At 36.0% G+C, this 25,531-nt stretch overlaps 1 protein-coding gene across 3 annotated transcripts; it reads right to left on the reverse strand.

Moving 5' to 3' along the window:
• Positions 1-769: 769 nt before the first annotated feature.
• Positions 770-24,176, reverse strand: LOC111078996 (thioredoxin domain-containing protein). 3 transcript variants are annotated; one of them, XM_022373979.2, is made up of 5 exons: positions 24,002-24,176; positions 20,187-20,511; positions 11,128-11,289; positions 10,949-11,074; positions 770-944 (listed from the first exon to the last, which is right to left on the reverse strand). In XM_022373979.2, exons 1-5 carry the CDS (start codon positions 24,132-24,134, stop codon positions 782-784), a joined length of 909 nt encoding a protein of 302 aa, XP_022229671.2. In that variant the 5' UTR covers positions 24,135-24,176; the 3' UTR covers positions 770-781. The 3 variants fall into 3 exon arrangements, with proteins under 3 accessions (XP_022229671.2, XP_022229669.2, XP_022229672.2); XM_022373977.2 differs by having other exon boundaries at positions 770-947; positions 24,002-24,174; XM_022373980.2 differs by lacking the exon at positions 24,002-24,176 and adding an exon at positions 23,917-23,997 and having other exon boundaries at positions 770-947.
• Positions 24,177-25,531: the final 1,355 nt, after the last annotated feature.

Below are 25,531 nucleotides of genomic sequence, written 5' to 3' on the forward strand. Positions count from 1 at the left end.
GAACATTGTAGCTAATTCCACCGAGTTTGGCAGTAAGCGACTTGGTCCTTGGCAAGGATCAGCCTCCCATGACGTGGCCACTAGAGAGGGTGGTCGAGCTACTACCCGGAAGAGATGGAGTTGCCCGAGTAGCTATTCTGAAGACTGCATTTGGAACCACCAAGCTAGTGAACCCAGCTGTGTCTGCTTCCCCTTAAAGATGCTGTTGAAAGTCAGGCGGCTTCCAACGGGGGAGAGAATGTCGGGTGTTAATATTGTTATTGTTATTGTTAATAAGCCTATGCTTATGCACGGCAGCAGCCGCTCTTTCCTTTCTATCCCGCCTTCTTCGCTTTGTTGTTGCAGTTGCAGCATCTAAGCTGGTCTCTCGCGCTCCATATGACGTTCGTGCTCGGCTTAGCATCTGCCCCGAGCTGCTCTCCTCTTATCGCTCACTCTCGCTCTCTTCCAAGATTTGCTGCATAGGGTGCTGGCAATTCGGTCCATCTGCCTTGTAGTCAGTCAAGAGAAAATCTTCATAGCTATTGAATCGCTTTTATTGTATCGGTCATCATTCTGACGCCTACCTTCCTTTACTAATAAGAATAAATTGTGCAAAATTGCGCTCGACATTTTCTTCATATTAAAATAGTTTCAACGGCTGTTTAAAACTCTTAATGATATGTACGTATGAAATGTGTAGCTATGCAAAAACCATGTTCGATGGGGAATGTTTTAAAGACTGCGGAAATTAAAGACGATTAGTTAAACAAAAAATTTTCGTTTAATGTTTTTTTTTTTATTATTTTATTTTATAATTTGTGTCTAGCGTTTCTCGGAAAATTATTTTTGATATATGTTTTGTAATATAGATTAAGATAACAATTGTAGACAATCCAAAAGCCACCAAAGGAAAAACGTTGTCAGCATTCGCATAATTTTTAAGGCGATCAAAGAATAATGAGCTTCTGAAAAAAAAGAACAGTTAAAATTTTTATCACAAGACACGATTTTTCCTCAAGGAACCAAACCCACGTTTTTGTGATAGATTTGGGGATTTGAAATTTTTTGATGATTTTTTTGCTTGAAAAAATTCCCCACAAAAATCATCAATTTTTAACTTGAAAGTCTAACATTTCCCTAACGGTAAGCTGAAATCACAAATAACAGAGAATAATAGTCTATAGGAACGACTTGAGCTAATTCTTTGACGGTTTTGGGAGTCAGAGAATTGCATGGTACCCATTGTAAAGTCTACAAAAGAAGAGCTAGATTGTGAGGCTCATTTTGTTCAATATTTCCATCGATACAAACCGGCAATTATTGAGCTGCCAGCTAAATATAACTTGGGCCTCTTGGGAGAATCTTACCAACAAGCTCATCGTAGATTTGTATCTCTTGAGCGGAGGTTAGATCATCGCCTTGATGTGAAATCCCAGTATGCTGCTTTCATAAACGAGAACCTTGATCATGGGTCATGTGTCTCCGGTTCCTGAGGAGTCAATCAGCTTCTGCCGATACTTCTTTCCTCATGATTTCGTCACAAAGGAAGATAGCTCTACGGGTAGTTTTTGATGGATCCGAATCAACTTCATCTGGCTATTCCCTGATCGACGTTTTAATGGCCGATCCTGTAATCCAACCCAAGCTTTTAAATATTCTTCCTCGATTTCGGTCATATGCAGCTGCAATTACGGGTGATATCTGCAAGATGTACCGGTGTGTAAGGGTCTCACCCGAGAATAGTAACTTTTGGTGTATTTTGTTTAAACTGGACACCGTTTATTATGGGATGAAGCCTGCCTCAAAGTTATCAAAAGTTTAAGTCGATTACTTGATATCTGGAGCCAGCTCTCAGGATGGGGCTATCCGAGAAATCTACTGGAATTTTGTCCTGAGATCAGTTCCGATTCAAAAAATGGTGTTTGAACGTGCCTGCTGAGGTTGATGGAGGGGGACAAGGAAACTTTTTTGAAGTTCGACAATGGCAGCAATTTTACCAAAACTTAAGGACTTGCCTGGGATCCGGTTTACCTGATCAGCTTTTATTCTCGTTTTCGGCCCTACAGTCATCTTCGCTCCCCTGCAGGCGTTACGTTTTGTCAACAATAGCCATCGGATGCACTTATACACAAAAATTATAGGGTAACCGGATATAATATTTTTTGACTTTTCCTAAGTTTTTAAAGTGAAAATGATTGAAAAAATAACCCACAAAAATCATCAATTTTTAACTTGAAAGCCTAATATTTCTCTGACGGTAAGCTGAAATCACAAATAACTTAAACTTAATTTATAGCTGCACATATAAGCTTTACAGAATGGCAAAAATTATTAAAACCAGGTGTAAGATACTTTAGTTATGTGAAAAAATAAACGCTATCTCTGAAAGCTTCAAACCAAAAACCAGTTTTAAACGAGAAGGAACGTGCGAGTCGCTTCTGGGGACGCGACTGTACTTATACCCGTACTCAGTCAGTATATACATTTTTAAGCATATGATTTTGTAGAATTATAGAATTAAAAAAAAAAATTTCGCATTTTACATTTTTTTGCTACATTTGTTATCTACATCTCCATATATTATGTATATTATACATCTAACAAGTAGATTATGTAGATTTAGATTCTACATCTCCTCCGCTAGGGGTTGCTCGCGCACTGAACGACGCAGAGTGTGCGAGCGAGAAAGAGAATGAGTAGCGTGGTCGTTGGCAGGAGGGGGCGGGGGAGCCAACAGAAAATTAATTTCTTCATTCTGCCTATAATTATGATCCGATCAGATTCGGCAATCAGGTAGATATGGGCATTCTCTACGATACTTCGTTTTTAGTTTTATCGTATCTTTAAAATTGTGCCTGCCACAGATTTTCGTTCTTTGTGTGGGCGGAAGGGACGGGGCGAAATTTTGAAATACACTTGTAGCAGTGTGATATCACATGAGTCTGGAAACCAAATTTGGTTGCCCTAGCTCTTATAGTCTCTGAGATCCAGGCGACAAACAAAACGGACGGACGGACAGACAGACATGGCTCTATCGACTCGGCTATTGATGCTGATCAAGAATATATACTTTATGGGGTCGGAAAAGTTTCGTTCTCTGCGTTGCACACATCCACTTTTACCACAAATCTAATATACCCCTTAACTCTTTTTTAAGTACGGGTATAAAAAAATGTTATATTTTACATTTTTTTGCCACATCTGATATCTACATCTACAATGTATATTCTACATTTAACATGTAGATTGTACATGTTCCATTCAGATTCTACATCTCCTCCGCTAGGGGTTGCTCGCGCACTGAACGCGGCAGAGTGTGCGAGCAAGAAAGAGAATGACTAGCGGGTCTCTTGGCGGTGGAGGCGGGGAAAGCAACTGAAAAAAAATTCTGGCTTCATTCTGGCTATAATTATAATCCGATCTGATTCAGATTCGGCAATCTGGTAGATATGGGCATTCTCTACGATCTCTTAGTTTACGCTTAAAATTGTGCCTGCCACAGTTCTTTGTGTGGGCGGAAGGGACGGGGCGAAATTTTGAAATACATGTGTAACAGTGTGATAGCACATGAGTCTGGAAACCAAATTTGGTTGCCCTAGCTCTTATAGTCTCTGAGATCTAGGCGCTCAACAAGACGGACAGACAGACAGATTGTTATGGAAAACGATTGTTCAGGTATTTAAATCAATAATTTATAAATATTTGTGTCGATGCTGTGTGTTTTTCTCCAATTGTGCAGTGTTTTGTCTATCAGGCAGGCTCCGGTTTTCACTTTCACAAAAAAAAAAGTGAAGTGAAAAGTAAACTTATTTTTATACAACTACAACAAGACAGACAGACATGGCTATATCGACTCGGCTATTGATACTGATCATGAATATACTTTATGGGGTCGGAAACGTTTCCTTATCTGCGTTACACAAATCCACTTTTACCACAAATACAATATACCCCTTAACTCTTTTTGAGTACGGGTATAAAAAGATGGGGCAAATCGGCCAGATTGGTTATATGGCAGCTATATTAACTATGGCCCAAAATCAAATGAAACTGGGAGGGTGTATCTTGGGAATGTAAAATATTAATACAATCCAAATTTCAATTAAATAGCTTTAAATTTAGATTTTATGCCAAAAATAAACGGAAAAACAAACTAGCTTTAAAAAAGAGTATGCCCAATAAAGCGCCTGGAACAGATAAATTCCCTAGTGAATTCCAAAAAACGCCTCGTCAACATTTACGTACCAACTGACAGCAGCATTCAACAGAATTTATGAATCAGTGAAGGTCCCAGCTAGCTTTCGAACAAACATCATATACCAAATTTCCAGGAAAAAAAAAAATTAAAGGGGAATCTCATTTTTTATACCCGTACTCAAAAAAGAGCTAAGGGGTATATTAGATTTGTGGTAAAAGTGGATGTGTGTAACGCAGAGAAGGAAACGTTTCCGACTTCATAAAGTATATATATTCTTGATCAGCATCAATAGCCGAGTCGATATAGCCATGTCTGTCTGTCCGTCTGTCTGTCTGTCTGTCTGTCTCGATGAGCGCCTAGATCTCAGAGACTATAAGAGCTAGGGCAACCAAATTTGGTTTCCAGACTCATGTGATATCCCACTGCTACAAGTGTATTTCAAAATTTCGCCCCGCCCCCTTCCGCCCCCACAAAGGACGAAAATCTGTGGCAGGCACATTTTTAATGATACGATTAAACTAAAAACGCAGTATCGTAGAGAATGCCCATATCTACGAGACTGCTGAATCTGAATCAGATCGGATCATAACTATAGCCAGAATGACGAAATTAATTTTCAGTTGCTTTCCCTGCCCCTTCCTGCCAACGACAACACATCTCATTTTCCATCTAGAATATACATAATATATGTAGATGTAGATAACAGATGTAGCAAAAAAATGTAACATTTTTTTTTTAATTCTAAAATTCAAAAAAATCATAAGCTCAAAAATGTATATGCTGACTGAGTACGGGTATAAGTAGAGTCGCGTCCCCAGAAGCGACTCACTTGTTCCTTCTCGTCTTTAACTCAATTTTAAAAATTTTTGTGTCTGTACTGCTTGATCGACTGACCAAATATGTAGCACACAACCAACTTCTCAGCGAAAATCAAATGGGCTTCAGAGACGGTACTACACGGTGGACAGCTTATTCGTAGTTAGAACGATAGGAAAAGAATACAGGCAAAAAGGCAAAAATATGTATATGTTCTTTATAGACTTCAAGGAAGCCTTTGATACCATTAATATAGGTCAACTAATGCATAACGTAGCCAAAAAGGTTCTATCACTGAAAATTATAAAAATTCTCCAAAGTCTGTACAGCAACAACAAAACGGCAGAGTGGGACGGGGATATGCTTTCAGATGAATTTGAAGCACATCAAGGGCTGAAACAAGGATGTTTAGTTAGTCCCCTTCTATTCGCTCTATTTTTATTTGATATAGAGGATAGTCTCTCGGGAGGAGTAAGTATAGGGGATCACCGGTTTAAGGTATTGATGTACGCCGACGATGTGTTGATGCTTTCCGAAACGCAAGAAGATCTCCAAGGAATGATAGAGGCTATACACGCATATTGTGAAACGTGGAATTTGAGGATAAATCGCGAAAAATCAAAAATACTATTAGTGCGGGATATGCGGGCAGAATCGCTCGAAACAAATCCTGGAATCTTAATAGCGAAATCTTGGAAAGTGGTAAAGGAATATAAGTAACTAGGAGTAACGCTGAACAGTAATTTAAAGTTTGAAAGTTTGCCGTCTATCGGCAACCCTGTGAGATTACACTCTTTTTGCGAGTCGCTCCGTCTGTTTAACCTAAAAATCGGTTTAAACCAGCAAATTAAACATCTACTAGCGCGTTTAACACATAGTTACGAGGCACAAATCATTTCAACTACGAAAGAGGAACATAAAATAACTAAAACTACGTCTGTTCACAATTTAATTTAACTTTCAAGCAACACTCAAAAATAAACGGTTAATCACTCAAAAATACAAAAAACACACAAAAACACTCAAAATGCCACCAGCACCAAAACGCCAGCGGGAACAAACGTCTACGGACCTGAAAGTATGGTGTGGTCCAACAATTGAAAGTTCGGGTTCTGGAGCTGGAGACCGAAGTTGGAGAAAGGCACGCACTGCGGGGACAGGTGGGCGAGATGGAGGTAAAACTGGCCGAGCAAGCAAATCAAAGCATTGCTTGTGACCTGCGGGTACACGGTGTTCCTCTTAGCCAGGAGGAGAATCTGAAAACTCAATTTCACTCACTGTGTTTTGCTTTAAAGCTCACACCGCCACCGAGAATTAAAGAAATTTTCCGCATCACACGGCACAACAAAAACGCTGCCACTGATCCAACTATAATTGTTAAACTGGAGCACGTGCGAGATAAGGCCGCTCTGTTGCGAGCAGTTGGCAATTATCGGCGGGAGCTTAAACAACCGCTAACCCTGCAGCTTTTGGGTATAAACTCTCAAGCTGCCTTCTACATTAACGAGCAGCTCTCAAGAGAGACGTATGAAATCTTTAAAGAGGCAATGCGCTTAAAAAAGCTCAAGTGTCTCTCTTCGGTTTTCACACGTGTGCCAGTAGTGCATGTAACTCAATCTGCGGGAGCGGAGGTAATGATGAGTGTGTACTGTTGTGTAATGTTGAACTGTCGAACATTAGTAAATGGGCCAACTGTAATGGATTGTCGCTAAACCCTGTCAAATCTAAATGTATTATTATATATAAAAGGTTGCTGAGCACGGAAAATCTGCCTAAATTATCAATAAATAACACGCTAATTGAATATGTGGATCAGGCTGTTAATCTTGGAATCACCATAAACAAGACATTGTCCTGGAGTGACCAAGTAACCAAGGCAGCCGGTAAAACGTATGGTATAATAAGACAACTTTCCTTGACTCGGCAATTTTTGCCAAAACAACTCAGACTCTTAATAGCCAAAACATATCTTATACCACGCTGTGTTATGGTATTGAAATTTTTGGAAATTGTGATAGGGCATCTCAGCACAGACTAAAAGTGGCATACAATAATGTAGCATAACACATATCCAGTTTGGCTGACAGCATCAATCAGATGAAGTTTGAAACTTGGAAAGACTACAGAACTTTAATAATGTTGCATAAAATCGTTTATACAAGAGAACCGAGCTATTTATATGAAAAGCTGCGTTTTGGTGTGTCTGCAAGAACCAACAATATTATTAATATTCGTTACAAGCTTGGCTGTTCCGAGCGGCAATTTTTTATACATGCTATTCGTCTGTGGAATCAGCTACCACAAAACCTAAAGAAAATTAGTAGTGCATCGCAATATAGGGAAAAATTAAATTTATACTTAAAAAACAATTAATAGTAATATATGTAAAAATAATAAAAACAGTAATAGTAAAATAAATATAATAAAACTACAAATTAAATAAATAAAAAATCAAAAAATTAACATACAAATATAAATAAATAGGCTAAGTAGGTTAATCATATCGACTCACACCCAAACAAAGAATTATTTTCTTTCACGTTTCATGTTTTGTGACTAGTGCATTAATTTATAAGAAACTTTCTTGTCGCACTAGGAAATAAGTAAATAAATAAATAGAAATAAACACGTGGCTTTGAAATTAGAGGATACTAGGACAGCAATCGGAAGTACGTGGACTACTTTTTACAAGCGACAAAACATCAACTCCAGCACGAAGCAAGAGCAATTACATGTTACACCGCGGGAGTATGGGGCTGCGATGCGTCAGAGGAGGTATAAAAAATCCAAAGGTATTTCATAAGAATAATGTTTTACCTACCACAAAATACGCCCGACTATACCATACATCTGGAAACTGGGCTTCCCTCTATGCTCACCATTACGCTCAGAATGTATTTTAAATATGTCAAAAAAGCTTTGGAAATGCACACAGGTACCCAAATATGGAACTGAAGAATTAAACGTTTTATTCGCAATGGAGCGCCCGGAAGAGTGGGAAAGACAACAAGCCTGCCTCATTCACGACAAATAGCTTGGGAAAACGACGCCCAGCAGAGTCGCTTAGAAAAACAGAGAAGATATATATTTTCAAGGCAAGAAATTAATTCTGAAATTACAGGCAATAAGTCAAAATAAACTACTGCTACTACTACTACACAAGTATAGGTACTCGTACCCTTGCTGTTTTTAATTTCTTCACAAATGAAAGCTTTTCGCATAAATAGTTTTTATAACCGTACTCGAAGAGTTAAGCGGTATATTGTATTTGTGGTAAAAGTGGATGTGTGCAACGCAGAGTCGGAAACGTTTCCGACCCCATAAAGCAGCGATGCCCAAAGTCAGCTTACGGCAGGGCACTCACCAATTCTCTCAAACAAAAACACAAATACGAATAAGGGAACAGTGAAATCTCGAAGAAAAAACAACAAAATCATAACAAAAGTCGGGTAACACCAATCAGAGAAGAGACAAACCCGGTTTTTGCTGGACGGATCATACACACAAAGTTGTTTGCATGTGTTGGGCTTTCGGTATGCTGGTACACAGCATAAGCTGTGTATGCATAAAAGAATTGGTTTCCTATGCTGAGGGCAATTACAAAAACAAAAGGGCTCGGAGGGCAATGGGCCTGGGCATCGCTGCCCTAAAGTATATATATTCTTGATCAGCATCAATAACCGAGTCGATATACATAGCTATGTCTGTTTGTCCGTCTTGTTTGTCTGTCTTGTTTGTCGCCTAGTTCTCAGATACTATAAAAGCTAGAACAACCAAATTTTGTTTCCAGACTCATGTGATATCACACTAAATGAATCAATCACCCTCTTCCGCCTTCCCAAAGGATGAAAATCTGTGGCATCCACAATTTTGAAGATACGAGAAAACAAGAAACGCATTATCGTAGAGAAAGACCGTATCTATAAGAATGCCGAATCTGGATCTCCGATCTGATTATTATAGACATAACGATGAAATTAATCTTCAGTGGCTACCCCCACCTCCTCCGCCACTACTTACGCTACTTATAGTCTTTATAGCACGCACACTAACAGATTTAGCAAAAAAAAATTTAAAATATAAAACATTTTAAATTTGGGACTTTAAAAATTGTATGTTTTTTGTATTTTTAGAGGAAATTTTTGTATATAACTTAAGTAAATTTCATCTGGGTGTATTGAACTTTGCAATTCTAAAAAGCTAATAAATGGCCCAACTGCCAGTGTAGTTCTAACATAAGTTTTCAAAAAATAATAGACTAAAACGGTTTTTAATGTTAAATGCGACTTTAGGAGGTTTGGTTAAACGGCTGCTGCTAAGCCGTGTCTCCAATATATTTAACTTTTCCAGAGTTTTTAACGTCAGAGTTTTCAAAAATGATAAATTTGACATTTGAAAGCTTTTTAGTGTTCAGGTCCAACTTTTAGCTGCATTTATCAGCTTTTGAGAATTGCGAAGTTCGATACAACCAGATTTATGATATTTAGTTCATTAAAAAATAAAAAAAAATTGTTTAATACATTTCGTTAATTTTTTAGTAAACATTTTTAAGGCCCCAAATCTATCAGAAAAAATCTTTTTGGTTCGATGAGCAAAAATGGTGCTGAATAGTAATATTTACTATCACCTGTAAATATTCTGAAAACTAAATTTTCATTTTTAATGTGTGATTTTTTAATTATTAATTTTCAAATTGACTTGTATTGTTCAATCAGGATATTAGTTTTCATAGACAAAGGAATCAGACAGACATGCCAAGCCCAACTTTATGTATGACCAAACCGATTTGATGTATTTGTGTACATTAGAGTGCCGAAAGACCAAAATTTTTTCAACTTAAGTCGGCCTGGTGATAGAAAGTGAAGAAAAACACGGGAAAACACAATTTTTCATTTTCGAAACTTTACTCAAAAACAAAAAAAAAAGACGATAGATCGCGAATTATATATATATTAAGCTGGGCCAAAATTTAACCAAAAAATTAATTTTTTGTTTTTTCAAGGGGATACCTCCCAATTCTTTCTTTGTTATTCAATAAAATTATAAAATTTGTTTCAAATTTTTAGTTTAATGTTTGGTTGTTGCTACAACGAAAATAAAATAAACATTTTTGGGTAAATATACATTAAAAAAAATTTAATTTTTCGGTTTTTTCAAATAATATTGAAACTTAGAAACTAGTTCATATAGAAAATAAGGTATTTAGATTTTTTTTAGTTTCTGTTAAAAAATTAACGGTTAGTGAAAATCAAGAAGTTTAGCTGAGGTTGATATATTTGGTTAACTAGCTCGCAAAAACTTATGCAGGAACATTCAGCAACAAATTTTTTTCTGAATTTTCTTGATTAACATTTTTTGTAAAATTCGGTAGCAACCACTAAAAATAAAAAAAAAAAATCATGTAAATTACTATTAGATCCAAGGTAAAAAAACTATTTGTTATGCCGTTTGAATTTCGAAAAAAATATTTTTTGGCCCAGCCTAATATATATATACATATGTACATATATATATACTATTTTTCCCAATTTTAACTAAAATAAAAATAAAAATATATAAATATATAAAATATAATATAAACGACAAACTAATTTTACAATATTTTTGCAAAACGATTCGATTCCAAAATCTGCGATAAAAAAGCGCAAAAGATGCTGTTCTTAATCAAGTGAGCCAAAAAAAAGTTCATATATTTGTAGAGCTTTACAATAAAACGGAATTTAAAAAAACGGTAATCGATTTTGTCTTCATTTTAGTTGTAAACAGAGCTTAAAATAGAATCTATGCCCTAGTAGTTAAAGGAGATTCGTAAAATCAAAACGTACAAAAAATAGCGGTGTACCTTATCAATTGAGCGGCAGTGTACATCCGTATAATGTTCATTTATTTTAAAGAAGTGTCATGCGGTACGTTATATATATAAATACGGCGGAAAACAAATGTAAAACTTACATCAAGCTAGATGGTTCTGGCACCTTTTGGGAATGTGTTTCTAGATAACCCGTTTCTGCAAATTGGACGAAATCTTCTGGACGATACGTTTTGGTTATATAACGATACATTTTTCCTTGACGTATGCTGAAAGAATTTAATTTTTATATTTTTGAGACATTTTTATGAATATTACTTACAAAATGAATTCGGGAGATTCCAAAATTCCCAGTCGTATTGCTGTTGAAATTCCTGTCTCCAATCTATTCATTCGAGCGATATTAAACTTCCGCCTGAGCTTTCCACCTACAGATTCCCAAATAGCATACAAGCGTTGGCAGAGAACACATTCCGTGGAATAGCTATATATAAGAAAAGGATGTATATTTACTTTATTTATAATCGCTAATACTGCAAAAAAAACTTACTTCGACTCGTTTAATGGTTCTACAATATAGCGGTTCGTTAGCTTCGGCGCGCCGAAGCTAGTTTATAAACTCTTCAAATCGGAAAACAACTAAGTCTTAAGAACAGGTTAGGATGCGAGCTTGATATTCTACACTCAACATATGTATGTATATATGGGCGAGCGAGAAAGAGAATGAGTAGCGTGGTCTCGTGCGGAGGAGGTGGGGGAAGCAACTGAAAATTAATTTCTTCATTCTGGCTATAATATTGATCCGATCTGATCCAGGTTTGGCAATCTGGTAGATATGGTCATTCTCTACTATACTGCATTTTAGTGTTAGTATCTTTAAAATTGTGCCTACCACAGATTTTCGTCTTTTCACTTTATTCAGTATGATATCACGAGTCTGAAAAAAAAATTAAATTGCTGTAGCTCTTATAGTCTCTGAGAGCTAGGCGCTCATCAAGACGGACGCACGGACGGACAGGCAGACATGGCTATATCGACTCGCTTATTGATGCTGATCAAGAATATATACTTTATGGGATAGATAGACAGATAGACCTATCCGATTCGCAGAGTTTTGCCATTTTGTACCCCAACTTCGAAAACCACTTCTGTGTTATGTAACGAAATTTTAGGCTTATATCTTTAAAACCGTATGCTCGATTATTCACATTTTTTTTTCGTGAATATAGGGCTAACCAATGATATGTATACATGTATGTGAGTGAGGTTATGATTTATGTGGAATCGTTGTTTAACAATACTTTAATAATTTATTTAACATATTCAAGCTTTTAAAGTTTCGTTTTTGGTCATTTGGTGCCGGTATCATGGGGCGTGGCAAACACTTTAGAGCGGAAAAGCGTTCGTGCTTGAAGGGCTTGTTTCAGTAGGAAAATAATATTTCGAGATGCTATATACTGTTGGTTTTTTAGCTATTATGATCAGAAATGATAATAAATAAGAAACATAAAGCAAAACACGCGATCAACGAAGTTATTCGTCAAAATATCAGTAGATCAACCATTACGACAGGCAAGGTTACACAATTTTGCTGCTTCTACAGCCTTAAAAAAAATGTTTAATGTTGAAACTAGTAGCGAATACCCACATTGTTTGGGCGAGATTTTCCAGCTGCGGAATTTGACTATTATATGTGTTAAAAACATATTGGATCGTCATTCATTCATTCAAATATCGACCGAAATGATTCTGCCTTATGCATCTGAGGATATGCAACTTTTTTGGACGTCCCAGGAGGACAAAGATCCGAAGGACAGCCGCAAAGTTGCCAAAGAGGGATTCGCTGCCAATAGAGTAAATTCATTGGAATGGTCAGATCGATCACCCGATCTCAATATAATAGAGAATTTATAATGTTAAGTGAAAGGAGAAGTCTCATAAACGTTTTACAAAAGTCCTAGAGGACGTATTCTGTGGAAAGGTACAAAATTTAGTTAGCTCCATGCCAAAGCGTAGTGCAAACGGAGATGCTAACATAGGCTAAATAAATCTTAAAGCTAACTGTGAATATACAGTTGTTGTATTGGATATAAAGAACATTCCAAGAAAATTTTGTTATGAAAATTTTCACTACTATTATTTTGACCAACCCGTTTTCGAGGTACTTCAACATTTTCATTTTTTTCTGAAAATGGTTTATTCTGAGTTGTTTTCTATTATTAAAATCTGCAATTAAGGTTGTCTCTAAAAAAACTAAAATTATTATTATTCTAAATCTCCTCCGCCAGAGTGTGGCGAGAAAGAATTAGTAGCGCTGTATCGATGGAAGGGGATGGGGTAGCCACTGAAAATTAATTTCTTCATTCTGGCTATAATAGATTTGCCAATCTGATAGATATGGTAATTTTTTACGATACTTTTCATTTTCTTGGCCGAGCTTGGGCTTTTGAAGCAGCTGACAATCGCACATTAGACTGTGTTTCCCCCGGTGTGTCTTTGACCAGGAAATAATAAATTATTGCTAACTTATGATTATTGGGCAACAATTGTGGAATGGGGTAAGTAGGTCGAAGCTTAGTGCTTCGTTGACAATTGCATAGTGTATCGGTACAGTTGGGGAAGTGTTTTGCTTACACTTCATCGCGGCAGGTGATGGATGAAGTTGGGGGATTGGGCTTCGGATTAGTATTTGCTGAATCTGCATCGCGGAAGGTAGTGACTGAATGTAGGTGAAAATAGGAGAATTTTGTGCTGTCTCCGCTGATTGCGAAATAACGCAAGAAGTATGGAACCGAGAATTTTGTGCTGTCTTCGCTGATTGCGAAATAACGAAAGAGGTGGGGTGTTTGAAATGGTGTGTGGACAAGAATGGGTAAAATCTATGGAAAGACGGCGGATATAAAATTGGTAGACCAACCCTCTGAAAATTACTTTTTACCGTTTTACTGTTGCTGGCCTACAAGGCAATGGTTGTTTTGACATTATTATACCCGTACTAAAAAACAATTAAGGGGTATATTGTATTTGTGGTTAAAGAGTATGGTTGCAACGCAGAGAAGGAAACGTTTCCGACCCCATAAAATATATATATTCTTGATCAGCATCAATAGATGAGTCGATATAGCCATTTCTGTATGTCCGTCTGTCTGTCCGTCTTGATGAGCTCCTAGATCTCAGAGAATATAAGAGCTAGAGCAACCAAATTTTGTTTTCAGACTCATGTGATATCACACTGCTACAAGTGTATTTCAAAGCTTCGCCCCGCCCACTTCCGCCACAACAAAGGACGAAAATCTGTGGCAGGCACAATTTTAAGGATGTGTGGACCTGCACTTGTGAGAATATAAAGGAAACATTTGACCTGAATAGGTATCCTACCTCATATAACGAAAAAAGTAACTGTCAACAACATTTAATGCCAAAGGAACACGTTCAGGTACCAAAAATGCAACCCTTTTTCGTTAGCTTTGTTCCCAATTGGCAGTTGGGCCCGAAACCTTCCAAAAGGTAATTTTTGTTATATTTTTTCATTTTTTAGGTTTGGTTAACGAATTTTAGCTCCAAAGTCTCTCCATAGATTTTAATAAGCGATACCTTAAACGACGCCAAATGTATGCACCTATACACAAAAAAATAGAAGACACAGAATATAATTCGACTTTTCCTGAGTTTTTAAAGTCAAAATTTCGTAAAAAATACCGCACAAAATCATCATTTTTGCATTTCAATGCTTTATATTTCCCAGCCGGTAAGCTGAAATCACAAAGTGTTTGGGCTTAACTTCTAGCTGTTTTAATTAAATTTTCAAAATAGCAAAGTTCTTTACAACCAGACGTAAGATACTAGAGTTATGTGAAAAAAACGCTACCTCTGAAAAAAGCTTTAAAAAAAATACCAGACATCAAAAATTCTTCAAAAAAAATTTCTGCCATAGAAAAAAAACCATAATTCTTAAAAAAAAAATTTAAAGCCCCATATCTATCAGAAAAAGTCCGTTTGGATCTTTGAGGAAAATAAAAGTTCGATTTTGTCGAGTAGTGTAATTATATGGATATTATAATACATTATTTTTATTCATTTTCATAAATATAAAACAAATATTGTTTTCAAAACATTTTTTCTTCACGGTGTCCGGCACATGAGGCGACATGAGACACATTACCTTGCCAATAAAATATTGGGGAGCCCAGGATATGCCTGGGGAAGAGCGGCCTCAGCCGAAGAAGTGCATTTTATTAACTTTAAACAAAACCAAGCAGCGGTCTGAGCAGTATAACCGTTCGGAATGCAGTGCAAACCTCTACACCACTGGCCGCTCGAAGAATATATGACATTTGTTTGATGGCAAACAGTACTAAGTACAAACAGTACTAAGTACAAACAGTACTAGGCTTTAATCATAAGCTAAAAGTAGAGTCGCGTCCCCAGAAGCGACTCACACGTTCCTTCTCGTTTAATTTGACATTTAGCAAAATAGGAATTACATACCAAGTAAACAAACATTGTGATATATGTATAAGGATGGGGTAAATTTACTAAAATCATAGTACTGTTAACATTCATTTATTAGTATCTTATTTTGTTAAAAAAAAGATGTCGCTAACAAGTTCATATCTGAAAATAAAACCATACTCTACGAACAAATTTTTTAACTGTGACATTCGTCTTTTTGTTGATTCTGGCAACAATTCGTCAGGATCTCAAATTGCATTGACGGTTGCATCCTCTTGAATTGCTGCCACATTGTTCGAAGGCGGTCGAACTGCACATTCCGCTTTGAAGCTGCCGGTAAATATTCTCACGGTTGACCAGCCAACGTGCACAGTCCCAAAGAACTCGGCTACACCCTGATGTTGTCATTTATGTAGCATCTCCGTTTTAATTGTCTTTGTTCATTTCGTATCTCTACTGATTAAGATTCATGCAATTGGGATATTCCCTAATGCACATTTTCGTTCGATTCGTTCGACTGTTCTTTAACCTTTACTATGTCGCATGAATCTTTCATTATTTGTTCGACGGTGCAAACTGGTCCCCTTGAGTCTAGCTGGTATTTTTGAGATTACGATTTTGGAACAATTTGTACGATTTGAAATTGTGTGCGCTCCGGTTTTCGTAACTTTTTCCTATCAATAGTGTTTCATTCCCAAATCTTTGTTTGGTTTGGAAATGGAAATATTTTAGTTAAATTAAATATTAAATATTTTGTGCTAATACTTTCGTGTGAATTAAAAATTGAAATAAAATAATAACAGGCAACATAATAACATATGACGCATTGCGCATCGCTATCCATATTTTGGATAAAGAAAAGGTTTTGTTCCCAATTTTCATTAAACATGTTTTTTCTCAGTGTGGTCTTGCATTTTTCGACGGCTGAACGCAACTGATTTCATTTTCGTTCTCGCTTTGTGGAAAAAGCGAGACAACAAGAACCGAAGTCTCATTGCCGAAGCCACACAAAGGCTTTTTTACGATTTGACTGTCAAATCATATTTTTTTGCGATTTGCGATAGCCAGAGAATGGTTGTATGTCACAAAACACACTGAAAACTTAATCAAGACACTACGTGTTCAAAAAAAATTAGACATGGTTATGTCACAGAACACACTGACAGCTAAATCAAAGCAATACTTTTAGTCAAAAAACACTAAAATCGCGATAAAATATGAAAATCCAAACTATGCGCAGACCTACTTAATATACGACAAAAATTTCATGAAAATCGGTCCAGCCTTTTGGGAGGAGTTCAGTCACAAACAACGTGACACGAGATTTATATATATAAATACATAGATAAAATATTACATTACAATACAATCAATAAAATGTGTTTATATATGTATGTAGATTAGGGCGGCGCTTATTTTCGAAATTTCTGAATTTCAAAGGTCTCAGGGTCTTAAAATGTTCCTTTGGTTATGAAACAATAAAATAAAAATAAAAATTTTTGGAGAAGAGTTATATTCTTATATTTTAAATCATATAAAAAATCAGTCCGATCAGAGCGATATAAGGTATACCTTCCATACAAACATTGTCAAAATATCGTGTTTTTTATACCCGTACTCAAAAAAGAGTTAAGGGGTATATTAGATTTGTGGTAAAAGTGGATGTGTGTAACGCAGAGAAGGAAACGTTTCCGACCCCATAAAGTATATATATTTTTGATCAGCATCAATAGCCGAGTCGATATAGCCATGTCTGTCTGTCCTGTCTGTCTGTCTGTCCGTCTTGTTGAGCGCCTAGATCTCAGAGACTATAAGAGCTAGGGCAACCAAATTTGGTTTCCACACTCATGTGATATCACACTGCTACAAGTGTATTTCAAAATTTCGCCCCGCCCCCTTCCGCCACCACAAAGGACGAAAATCTGTGGCAAGCACATTTTTAAAGATACGATAAAACTAAAAACGCAGTATCTTAGAGAATGCCCATATCTACCAGATTGCCGAATCTGAATTAGATCAAATCATAATTATAGCCAGAATGACGAAATTAATTTTCAGTTGCTTCCCCTGCCCCCTCCAGCCAACGACCGTGCAACTCATTTTCCTTCTCGCTCGCACACTCTGCCGCGTTCAGTGCGCGAGCAACCCCTAGCGGAGGAGATGTGGAATCTAAATGGTACATGTTTAATCTACATGTTAGATGTAGAATATACATAATATGTAGATGTAGATAACAGATGTAAAAAAAAAATGTAAAATGTTAAATTTTTTTTTTGTAATTTTAAATTTTAAAAAATCATATGCTCAAAAATTTATATACGGACTGAGTACGGGTATAAGTAGAGTCGCGTCCCCAGAAGCGACTCGCACGTTCCTTCTAGTTTTTACTTTGACCTAAAGTCTGCACCTCTAAACGTATTCCAATCGGGCTAAAACTTTTTATTTTATTGTTTCATAACAAAAGGAACATTTTAAGACCCTAATACTCTCTGCACACTGAGTCCATCCTGGGGGAACGGTGGGAATTTTTGAAAGATGTGAAACAGCGATTCACATTGACACCATCCACCATCCATGAGAAACAGCTGTTGCTCACAATTGCGTGCGGTGAAAATTTGTTTACTTTAATTAAAATGAATATAAATAACATTTCAATGGTCGTGAATGTGATTCAGCAGCAAAACATATTCTTGCACAAGCTAATCATGTTGTTGGACATGGACGATGATGATGAGGATAACTTTGACGAGGAGATAATAGAATGGATATCTGTTTTGAAAACACTGAAGCCCGGAAGGTTGTGCTCTTTTGTGACTGCTTATACTAAATAAAAATATAAATTATACTGCTTATACTAAATAAAAATATAAATTATATGTGTGTTGAGAAGCGGTTTGGACATTTTGGGAGAAAGATGTACCCAAAAACAACGAGGCGTTTTTAAAGCTAAGTTATGTACAGCCGTATACTTTGGGCTCTTTGTTTTGAGTAAAGAATAGTCGGAAGGCTGTCAGCCTATAGCGTTGGCAATATCCTGCTTGAGTTTTGCAGAGCATTCATAAATGAGAGGATTCCAGAGGATAGACCACAAACAGAGTTGTGTATCTGAGACAATTTTGATAAATCAGATGTTTTGTTGTTGTTTTTTTCCCATTTTCCTGTCTGTCATTGTTTACATTTTCGTAGTGAATTCCGATTTTTTGTTGTGAATGTCAAATATTTATTGTTGCATTTGACAATTATCGAAAAAAATACCGCACTGAAACGTGAGAATTAGGAACATCCCAGATGGATGGTGGAATAACTGGGAAATTTTCGGAACGGCAAAACCTTACGGACCATCCTAGAAATGGATGGTGGATGGTCCCCAGTGTGAAAAGGCTATAAAACCTTTGAAATTCAGAAATTTCGAAAATAAGCGCCGCCCTAATGTACATATTTAAGTATATATTATGTTCATTAAATTATATGTAACTTAATGCTGAGGTACGAAAACTGTCTATGCTGATTTTAGTTTAGTACTTGTGTATCAAATTTGAAATCTTTTTTGCCATTTCTGGACTTCTGATCGAATGCAAAGGTGCACATCACACCTTGAATACCGTTATGGAAAATTTTTCGAATGTGAGCTCAATTATGATATACATTATTAATATACTAATTAATATTAATTTATATATTAATACCCGTTTATTCATTTTTATATTCTAGGTTCTAGCTAGGTTGCTGTCTCTCGGCTCCCGTCTCTGAGTGTTCTCCACGCAAACTTCACTGCGACCGTTTCTTTGTACAAACTGGCATCCATATACTGTATGGTTAGTGGTTCAGGTAAAGATGAAAGACCCCGATATGCTTCATCTCAACCAGAATTAATGAAGAAATTATTGTTGATAACACTACCCGACACGATTTTTCCTCAAGGAACAAAAACAACTTTTTCTTAAAGATTTGGGGCTTAGAAATGGTTTGATGATATTTTTTTTTTCTATGGCAGAACTTTTTTTTGAAGAATTTTTTAAATCTGGCATTTTTTTTAAGCTTTTTTCAGAGGTAGCGCTTGTTTTTTTCATATAACTGTAGTATCTTACGTCTGGTTGTAAAGAACTTTGCTATTTTGAAAAGATAATTAAAACAGCTAGAAGTTAAGCCCAAACACTTTGTGATTACAGCTTACCGTCTGGGAAATATAAAGCATTGAAATGCAAAAATTGATGATTTTTACCGCGATACTTTTTTCCGAAATTTTGACTTTAAATGAACAAGCCCTTTGACAGCCCTTTAAACCAATTGGGAACAAAGCAAACAACATTGTACAGGTAAAAATCGGTGCGGGCTAGTGTTATCAAAACAAAAATAATTTCTTGCATTCAACTATTTCCCTGGTATGAAATACAAAGGTTTGATCAACTTCTAGCTGTTTCAATTATCTTTTCAAAATAGCAAAGTTCTTTACAACCAGACGTAAGATACTACAGTTATGTGAAAAAAACAAGCGCTACCTCTGAAAAAAGCTTTAAAAAAATACCAGACTTCAAAAATTCTTCAAAAAAAAGTTCTGCCATAGAAAAAAAACCATAATTCTTTAAAAAAATTCAAAGCCCCATATCTATCAGAAAAAGTCGGTTTGGATCCTTGAGGAAAAAAAAAGTTCGATTTTGTCGAGTAGTATAATCATCATCAAACAGCATCACCAAGTTAACAAAGTTTTGTGGCAAGTTGTCTGGCCGTGAATAAAACCATAGTGCAAAGTTAGATTCAGAATCGGACTAGAATTGAATATCATATATAGCACCCATATTAACAATCCATCTAAAAAATAGTCGTGAGATACATATGTTTGCTTTGGATATAGCTCAACTAAAAAGGAGCCATTTGCTAATAAACTAATATTATTAATAAGGATTTATAAAACTCATTAATCATGCTTACAAAAAAATAAACCAGTCGCCCGTCGTGGCACCAGTTGAAGCTTGGGTAAGATGCTCAAAATTTTCATCAGATAACTCTTTAACTGCTGGTTCCTTATTATCATTAAAGAATTCAATAATTTGGTCTTCAATAATGTTTCCGTGGTATAGAATAGGAATTCCATTCCTAAAATATACAAGAGCAGGTTCCTTGGTCGGGTCGTATATTCCAACTAAATTACTGTCATGGGCCTGAACAACCATTGCTCCCAAAGCCTCCTTTAAATCACTTTGTATTGCAGAAACAGCAGTTTCATATTCCAAACACACTTCGCAGTTATTTTTGGCTAGAATGTACAGAAAATGTAAATTTTCTCAATACATATAGGTATAGGCTATAAAACTACGTACTATATTTATATATATATGTTCATAAATTTAAAGACTTCCTAAAGCCAAATTAATACATATACAGGCTGGCTCCGTTTGTCACATTCACTTTGAGTTTTATTTTTTTAGCAAAAAGTTATACTTTTCATTTCAAGGCGCTCTGGAAACCACTTGCGAATTTGTTTACTCTTTGTACTGTTAAGCGCCAAATTTACTGCTGTTATACCCACGCGTTAGTGCCAGCTCATACAAAAAGGCCTCTGTTATGTTTAAGAGAGATTTATCGCTAGCCAAATCGGCCTGCCATAGCTGTTCGGAGAAATTCACTATTTGTTTTTGCCCTGACCAATTTTTATACCCGTACTCAAAAAAGAGTTAAGGGGTATATTAGATTTGTGGTAAAAGTGGATGTGTGTAACGCAGAGAAGGAAACGTTTCCGACCCCATAAAGCAGCGATGCCCCGGCCCATTGCCCTCCGAGCCCTTTTGTTTTTGTAATTGCCCTCAGCATAGGAAACCAATTCTTTTATGCATGCACAGTTTATGCTGTATACCAGCATACCGAAAGCCCAACACATGCAAACAACTTTGTGTGTATGCGATCCGTCCAGCAAAAACCGGTTTTGTCTCTTCTCTGATTGGTGTTACCCGACTTTTGTTATGATTTTGTTGTTTTTTCTTCGAGTTTGCACGGTTCCCTTATTGGTATTTGTGTTTTTGTTTGGAGTATAGGTGAGTGCCTTGGGCAACCAATTTTGGCTTCCAGACTCATGTGATATCACACTGCTACAAGTCGTCCCACAAAGGACGAAAATCTGTGCACAATGTTAAAGATACGATAAAACTGAAAACGCAGTATCGTAAAGAATGACCATATCTACCAGATTGCCGAATCTGAATCAGATCGGATTATAATTATAGCCAGAATGAAGAATTTATTTTCAGTTGCTTTCCCCGCCTCCACCGCCAAGATACCCGCTACTCATTCTCTTTTTTGCTCGCACACTCGTTCAGTGCGCGAGCAACCCCTAGCGGAGGATATGTATAATCTAAATGGTACATGTATAATATACATGTTAGATGTAGAATATACATAGTATATGTAGATAACAAATGTAGCAAAAAAATGTAATATGTACAATTTTTTTTTTTAATTCTAAAATTCTAAAAAATCATAAGCTTAAAAATGTAAATACTGACTGAGTACGGGTATAAGTAGAGTCGCGTCCCCAGAAGCGACTTACACGTAATTTTGAGGTTGGTTTAAATAAAAATTATTGATAACGAGAAGGAACGTGTGAGTCGCTTCTGGGGACGCGACTCTACTTATACCCGTACTCAGTCAATATATACATTTTTAAACTTATGATTTTTTAGAATTTTAGAATTTAAAACAAATTTTACATTTTTTTTGCTACATCCACATCTACAATGAATATTATACATATACTTCGCTAGAGGGCGCTCGCGTACATAACGAGGCAGAGTGTGCGAGCGAGAAAGAGAATGAGTAGCGTTTCTGTAGGAGGCGGGGGAAGCAACTGAAAATTAATTTCTTCATTCTGTCTATAAATATGATCCGATCTGATTCAGATTCAGCAATCTGGTAGATATGGTCATCTTACGATACTGCGCAGTTTATCATCAAATTGTGCCGGACAGATTTTCGTCCTTTGTGGGGGCGGGGCGAAATTTTGAAATACACTTGTAGCAGTGTGATATCACATGAGTCTGGAAACCAAATTTATTGGCCCTAGCTCTTATAGTCTCTGAGATCCAGGCGACAAACAAGACGGACGGACGGACAGACATGGCTATATCGATTCGGCTATTGATGCTGATCAAGAATATATACTTTATGGGGTCGGAAACGTTTTCTTCTCTGCGTTACACACATCCACTTTTACCACAAATCTAATATACCATTTAACTTTTTTTGAGTACGGGTATAAAAACGAGAAGGAACGTGTGGACGCGACTCTACTTTTATAACGATACTCAGTCAGTATATAAATATCTGAGTTTATTATTTATGAATAATTTAAAAAATTGTATGTGTTACATATTTTGCTACATCTACAATATTGATTCCACACATTAAATGTAGATTCTACATCTTCTCCGCAAAGTTCGCGCACTGCACAGGGTAGAGCGTGTGCGAGCGAGAAAGAGAATAAGTAGTGTCAGCATCGATGAGAGGAAGTGGGGGAACTGAAAATTATTTTCTTCATTCTGGCTAATAAATTAATCCAATCATTATCAGATTCGGCATTCTGATAGATATAATCGTTCTCTACGATACTGCGTTTTTAGTTTTAACGTATCTTCCAAATTGTGGCTGCCACAGATTTTTAACCTTTGTGGGGGACGGCACATCGGCATAATATCTCTATTAGGGCAAAGTACTCAGTTACAAAAAGTGTTTGCTAGCAAATATGTGCCATCTATTTGGCTATCGGCTGAGTGTGACCAAGTGTGCATGACCCAACAAAACTAATCTTAATTAGAAAAGAAATAATTATATGACTTGTTGATGAATTAGCATATAATTAAAATCATTACCAGGGAAATTAAGCTTGTGCCTTTTTTATAAATAATTTTTTTTACCCAACCTCAAAGTTTGCTCTAAAATAGTGGGTCAATAATTTCCGTTTTAGTTCTAACAGCTTTCGAAGACAGATTGGCTATCGACACATCGGCATAAAATATCAATTAAAGCCTAGTACTCAGTTCCAAAAACTGTTTTCTAGCAAAAATTTGCCATATATTTACATGAACTACCCCGTTACACTGCTCAGTCAGCTATTTTTATACCCGTACTCGAAGAGTACGAGCCGTTGATTAAGAATTTTTTTTTTTCATTTTTAAAAAATCTCATCAAGTTACAAACTAGTTATAAAATGTTCATCTCCTGTGAAATCGACAATTTTTTTTATCGACTAACAAATAAATATAAATTTATAATTTCACCTATGCAAATATGCACTGACAACAAAGTTCAATTTTGACAATGTATTGTAAAGTTTATAGGAATCGTAGAACGATTAAAACTAAACTAAATTTTTGAAGCTTTCTTCAAGGTTTATTTCATGAATATATATTCCACGAGCTAATTTTGCAAACTGAAATGGCCGAAGGCTTGTGCGTCGGCGCACATCGTAAGTTATGCTTTTGCAGGTTATTGCAATTAAAAAAAATGAAATTCTTTTTAAAATTACTCTTCAAATAATAAATGACAACTTCGTAGGAAAGGTAAAAAGTTCTTATTTACGTTATTTTTCTAAGCTTACTTTAAAAGATATTAAAATAATTAAATAATAATCTGTCTAAATGAAAATATGTAGTACATACTATGTACATACATATTTCATAGGTGCGACCAAAACTAGATTTGTAGTATTCATGTGTTGTGTGCATACATAAATACATAAGTAAATGTGTACATACTAAATAAAACCACAAGGTTTTGTTCGACGTTTAACAGATGAATCAAGCCAGTATCGTCTACACGACGCAAGTCAGTGCAATTAACATTCCTTAGGCTGACGCCTAATACACTAAGAAGAATATACAGTAACATATCCAAGATTTCTAAAATGAATCGATCTGCACCTGCATACCTATCAACCAGTGGACTTATCGATAAAATATACAGTCAAACCCTCAGAAATATACTGATATATACCGTATCAATTTCAAAATATACGGTACATATTAAAAAGTAACAAAGTATTATTATTATACTGGGCTCCCCAATATTTTATTTGCAAGGTAATGTGTCTGACTATCAGCAGCAGCAGATGGCGACGTCTCCCGTGCCGACCACCGTGAAGACAAAATGTTTTGAAAACAATATTTGTTTTATATATATGAAAATTAATAAAAATAATATATTATAATATCCATATAATTTTCATTCATATAATACTGCATTAATTAGATTATATTTGTCTTCAATATTTAAATATTTCCTTTGATTTTTCTCATATTGCAATATTTGCTTCGTGTTTGCTGGCAAAATATATCCAATTGATATAACTTTCGAGGGGAGTCGAAACATACCAGTAATACAAGCAAATACTTCGGATACTTTTCTAGTATATACCGACTTTTTTTTTGTTGATCTGAGTACTGCCTTCCGTACAGAGCATAGAAAACTGTTTTGGCCGTAAAAATGTCTTATCGTTTTCATACGAATATCAACACTGATTCTGTTCGCGAGGTATTTTTTTTCGGATCTAAGTACTAGCCCTTAAACAAATCCAAGCAGCTCTCTGAGCAGTGTAACCGTACGGAAAGCAGTGCAAACCTCTGGCCACACCCCTGACTGCTAGAAGAATATATGACATTTGTTTGCTGGCAAACAGTTTTTGGATCTGAGTACTAGGCTTTATTGGAGATAATTTATAAAAGATTTCCAATATTTGAATTCCCAAATCTTTTTCTTATATTGGTTTTGATATGATTTAGTTCTGAGGGAATTCTTTCAGATGATGCATGCAGAGCCATGTCTTATTATCGGGTTAAGACTCCCTCTCCTGTCCATACTTTTGCTTAAATTCCTTACTCATTTTAATTCACTTCTTCTTTTTTTACTTGATGGCGTCTCGAAAATATGTGCTGAAGTGTAGCCTTCCGTAAAATATACCGTAATAAACCTAAAAATTGATTATATATACCATTATGTACCGATATATCCTCATAGATTGTTAACACTATTGTTGAGCTATTGAGTTATTGCGTTTTGGGCAAAACTCATTTTTTTTACATAGGTTTATCATAGGAGCTTGATGGCGTCTCGAAAATGTGTGCTGAAGTGTAGCCTTCCTTAAAATATACCGTAATGAGCCGAAAAATTGATTATATATACCATTATATACCGATATATCCTAATAGATTGTTTACAATACTGTTGAGTTAATGCGTTTTGGCAAAACTCATTTATTTTTTTACATAGGTTCAACATAGGAAGCAAGT

Source organism: Drosophila obscura, unplaced genomic scaffold (genome assembly GCF_018151105.1).
Source record: "Drosophila obscura isolate BZ-5 IFL unplaced genomic scaffold, ASM1815110v1 contig_194, whole genome shotgun sequence".
Lineage (NCBI taxonomy): Eukaryota > Metazoa > Arthropoda > Insecta > Diptera > Drosophilidae > Drosophila > Drosophila obscura.

Bases quoted from the DNA above. Each gene is read 5' to 3' on its own strand.
- LOC111078996 (XM_022373977.2), bottom strand. From the start codon at position 24,134: ATGTTACTGTATATTCTTCTTAGTGTATTAGGCGTCAGCCTAAGGAAT. The intron at 20,512-24,001 runs GTATGTACACAT...TGTACATTCTAG, and splicing joins AAACCTTGTGGTTTTATTTA to CCAAAAATAACTGCGAAGTG. The intron at 11,290-20,186 runs GTAAGCATGATT...TCTTATATATAG, and splicing joins GGCGACTGGTTTATTTTTTT to CTATTCCACGGAATGTGTTC.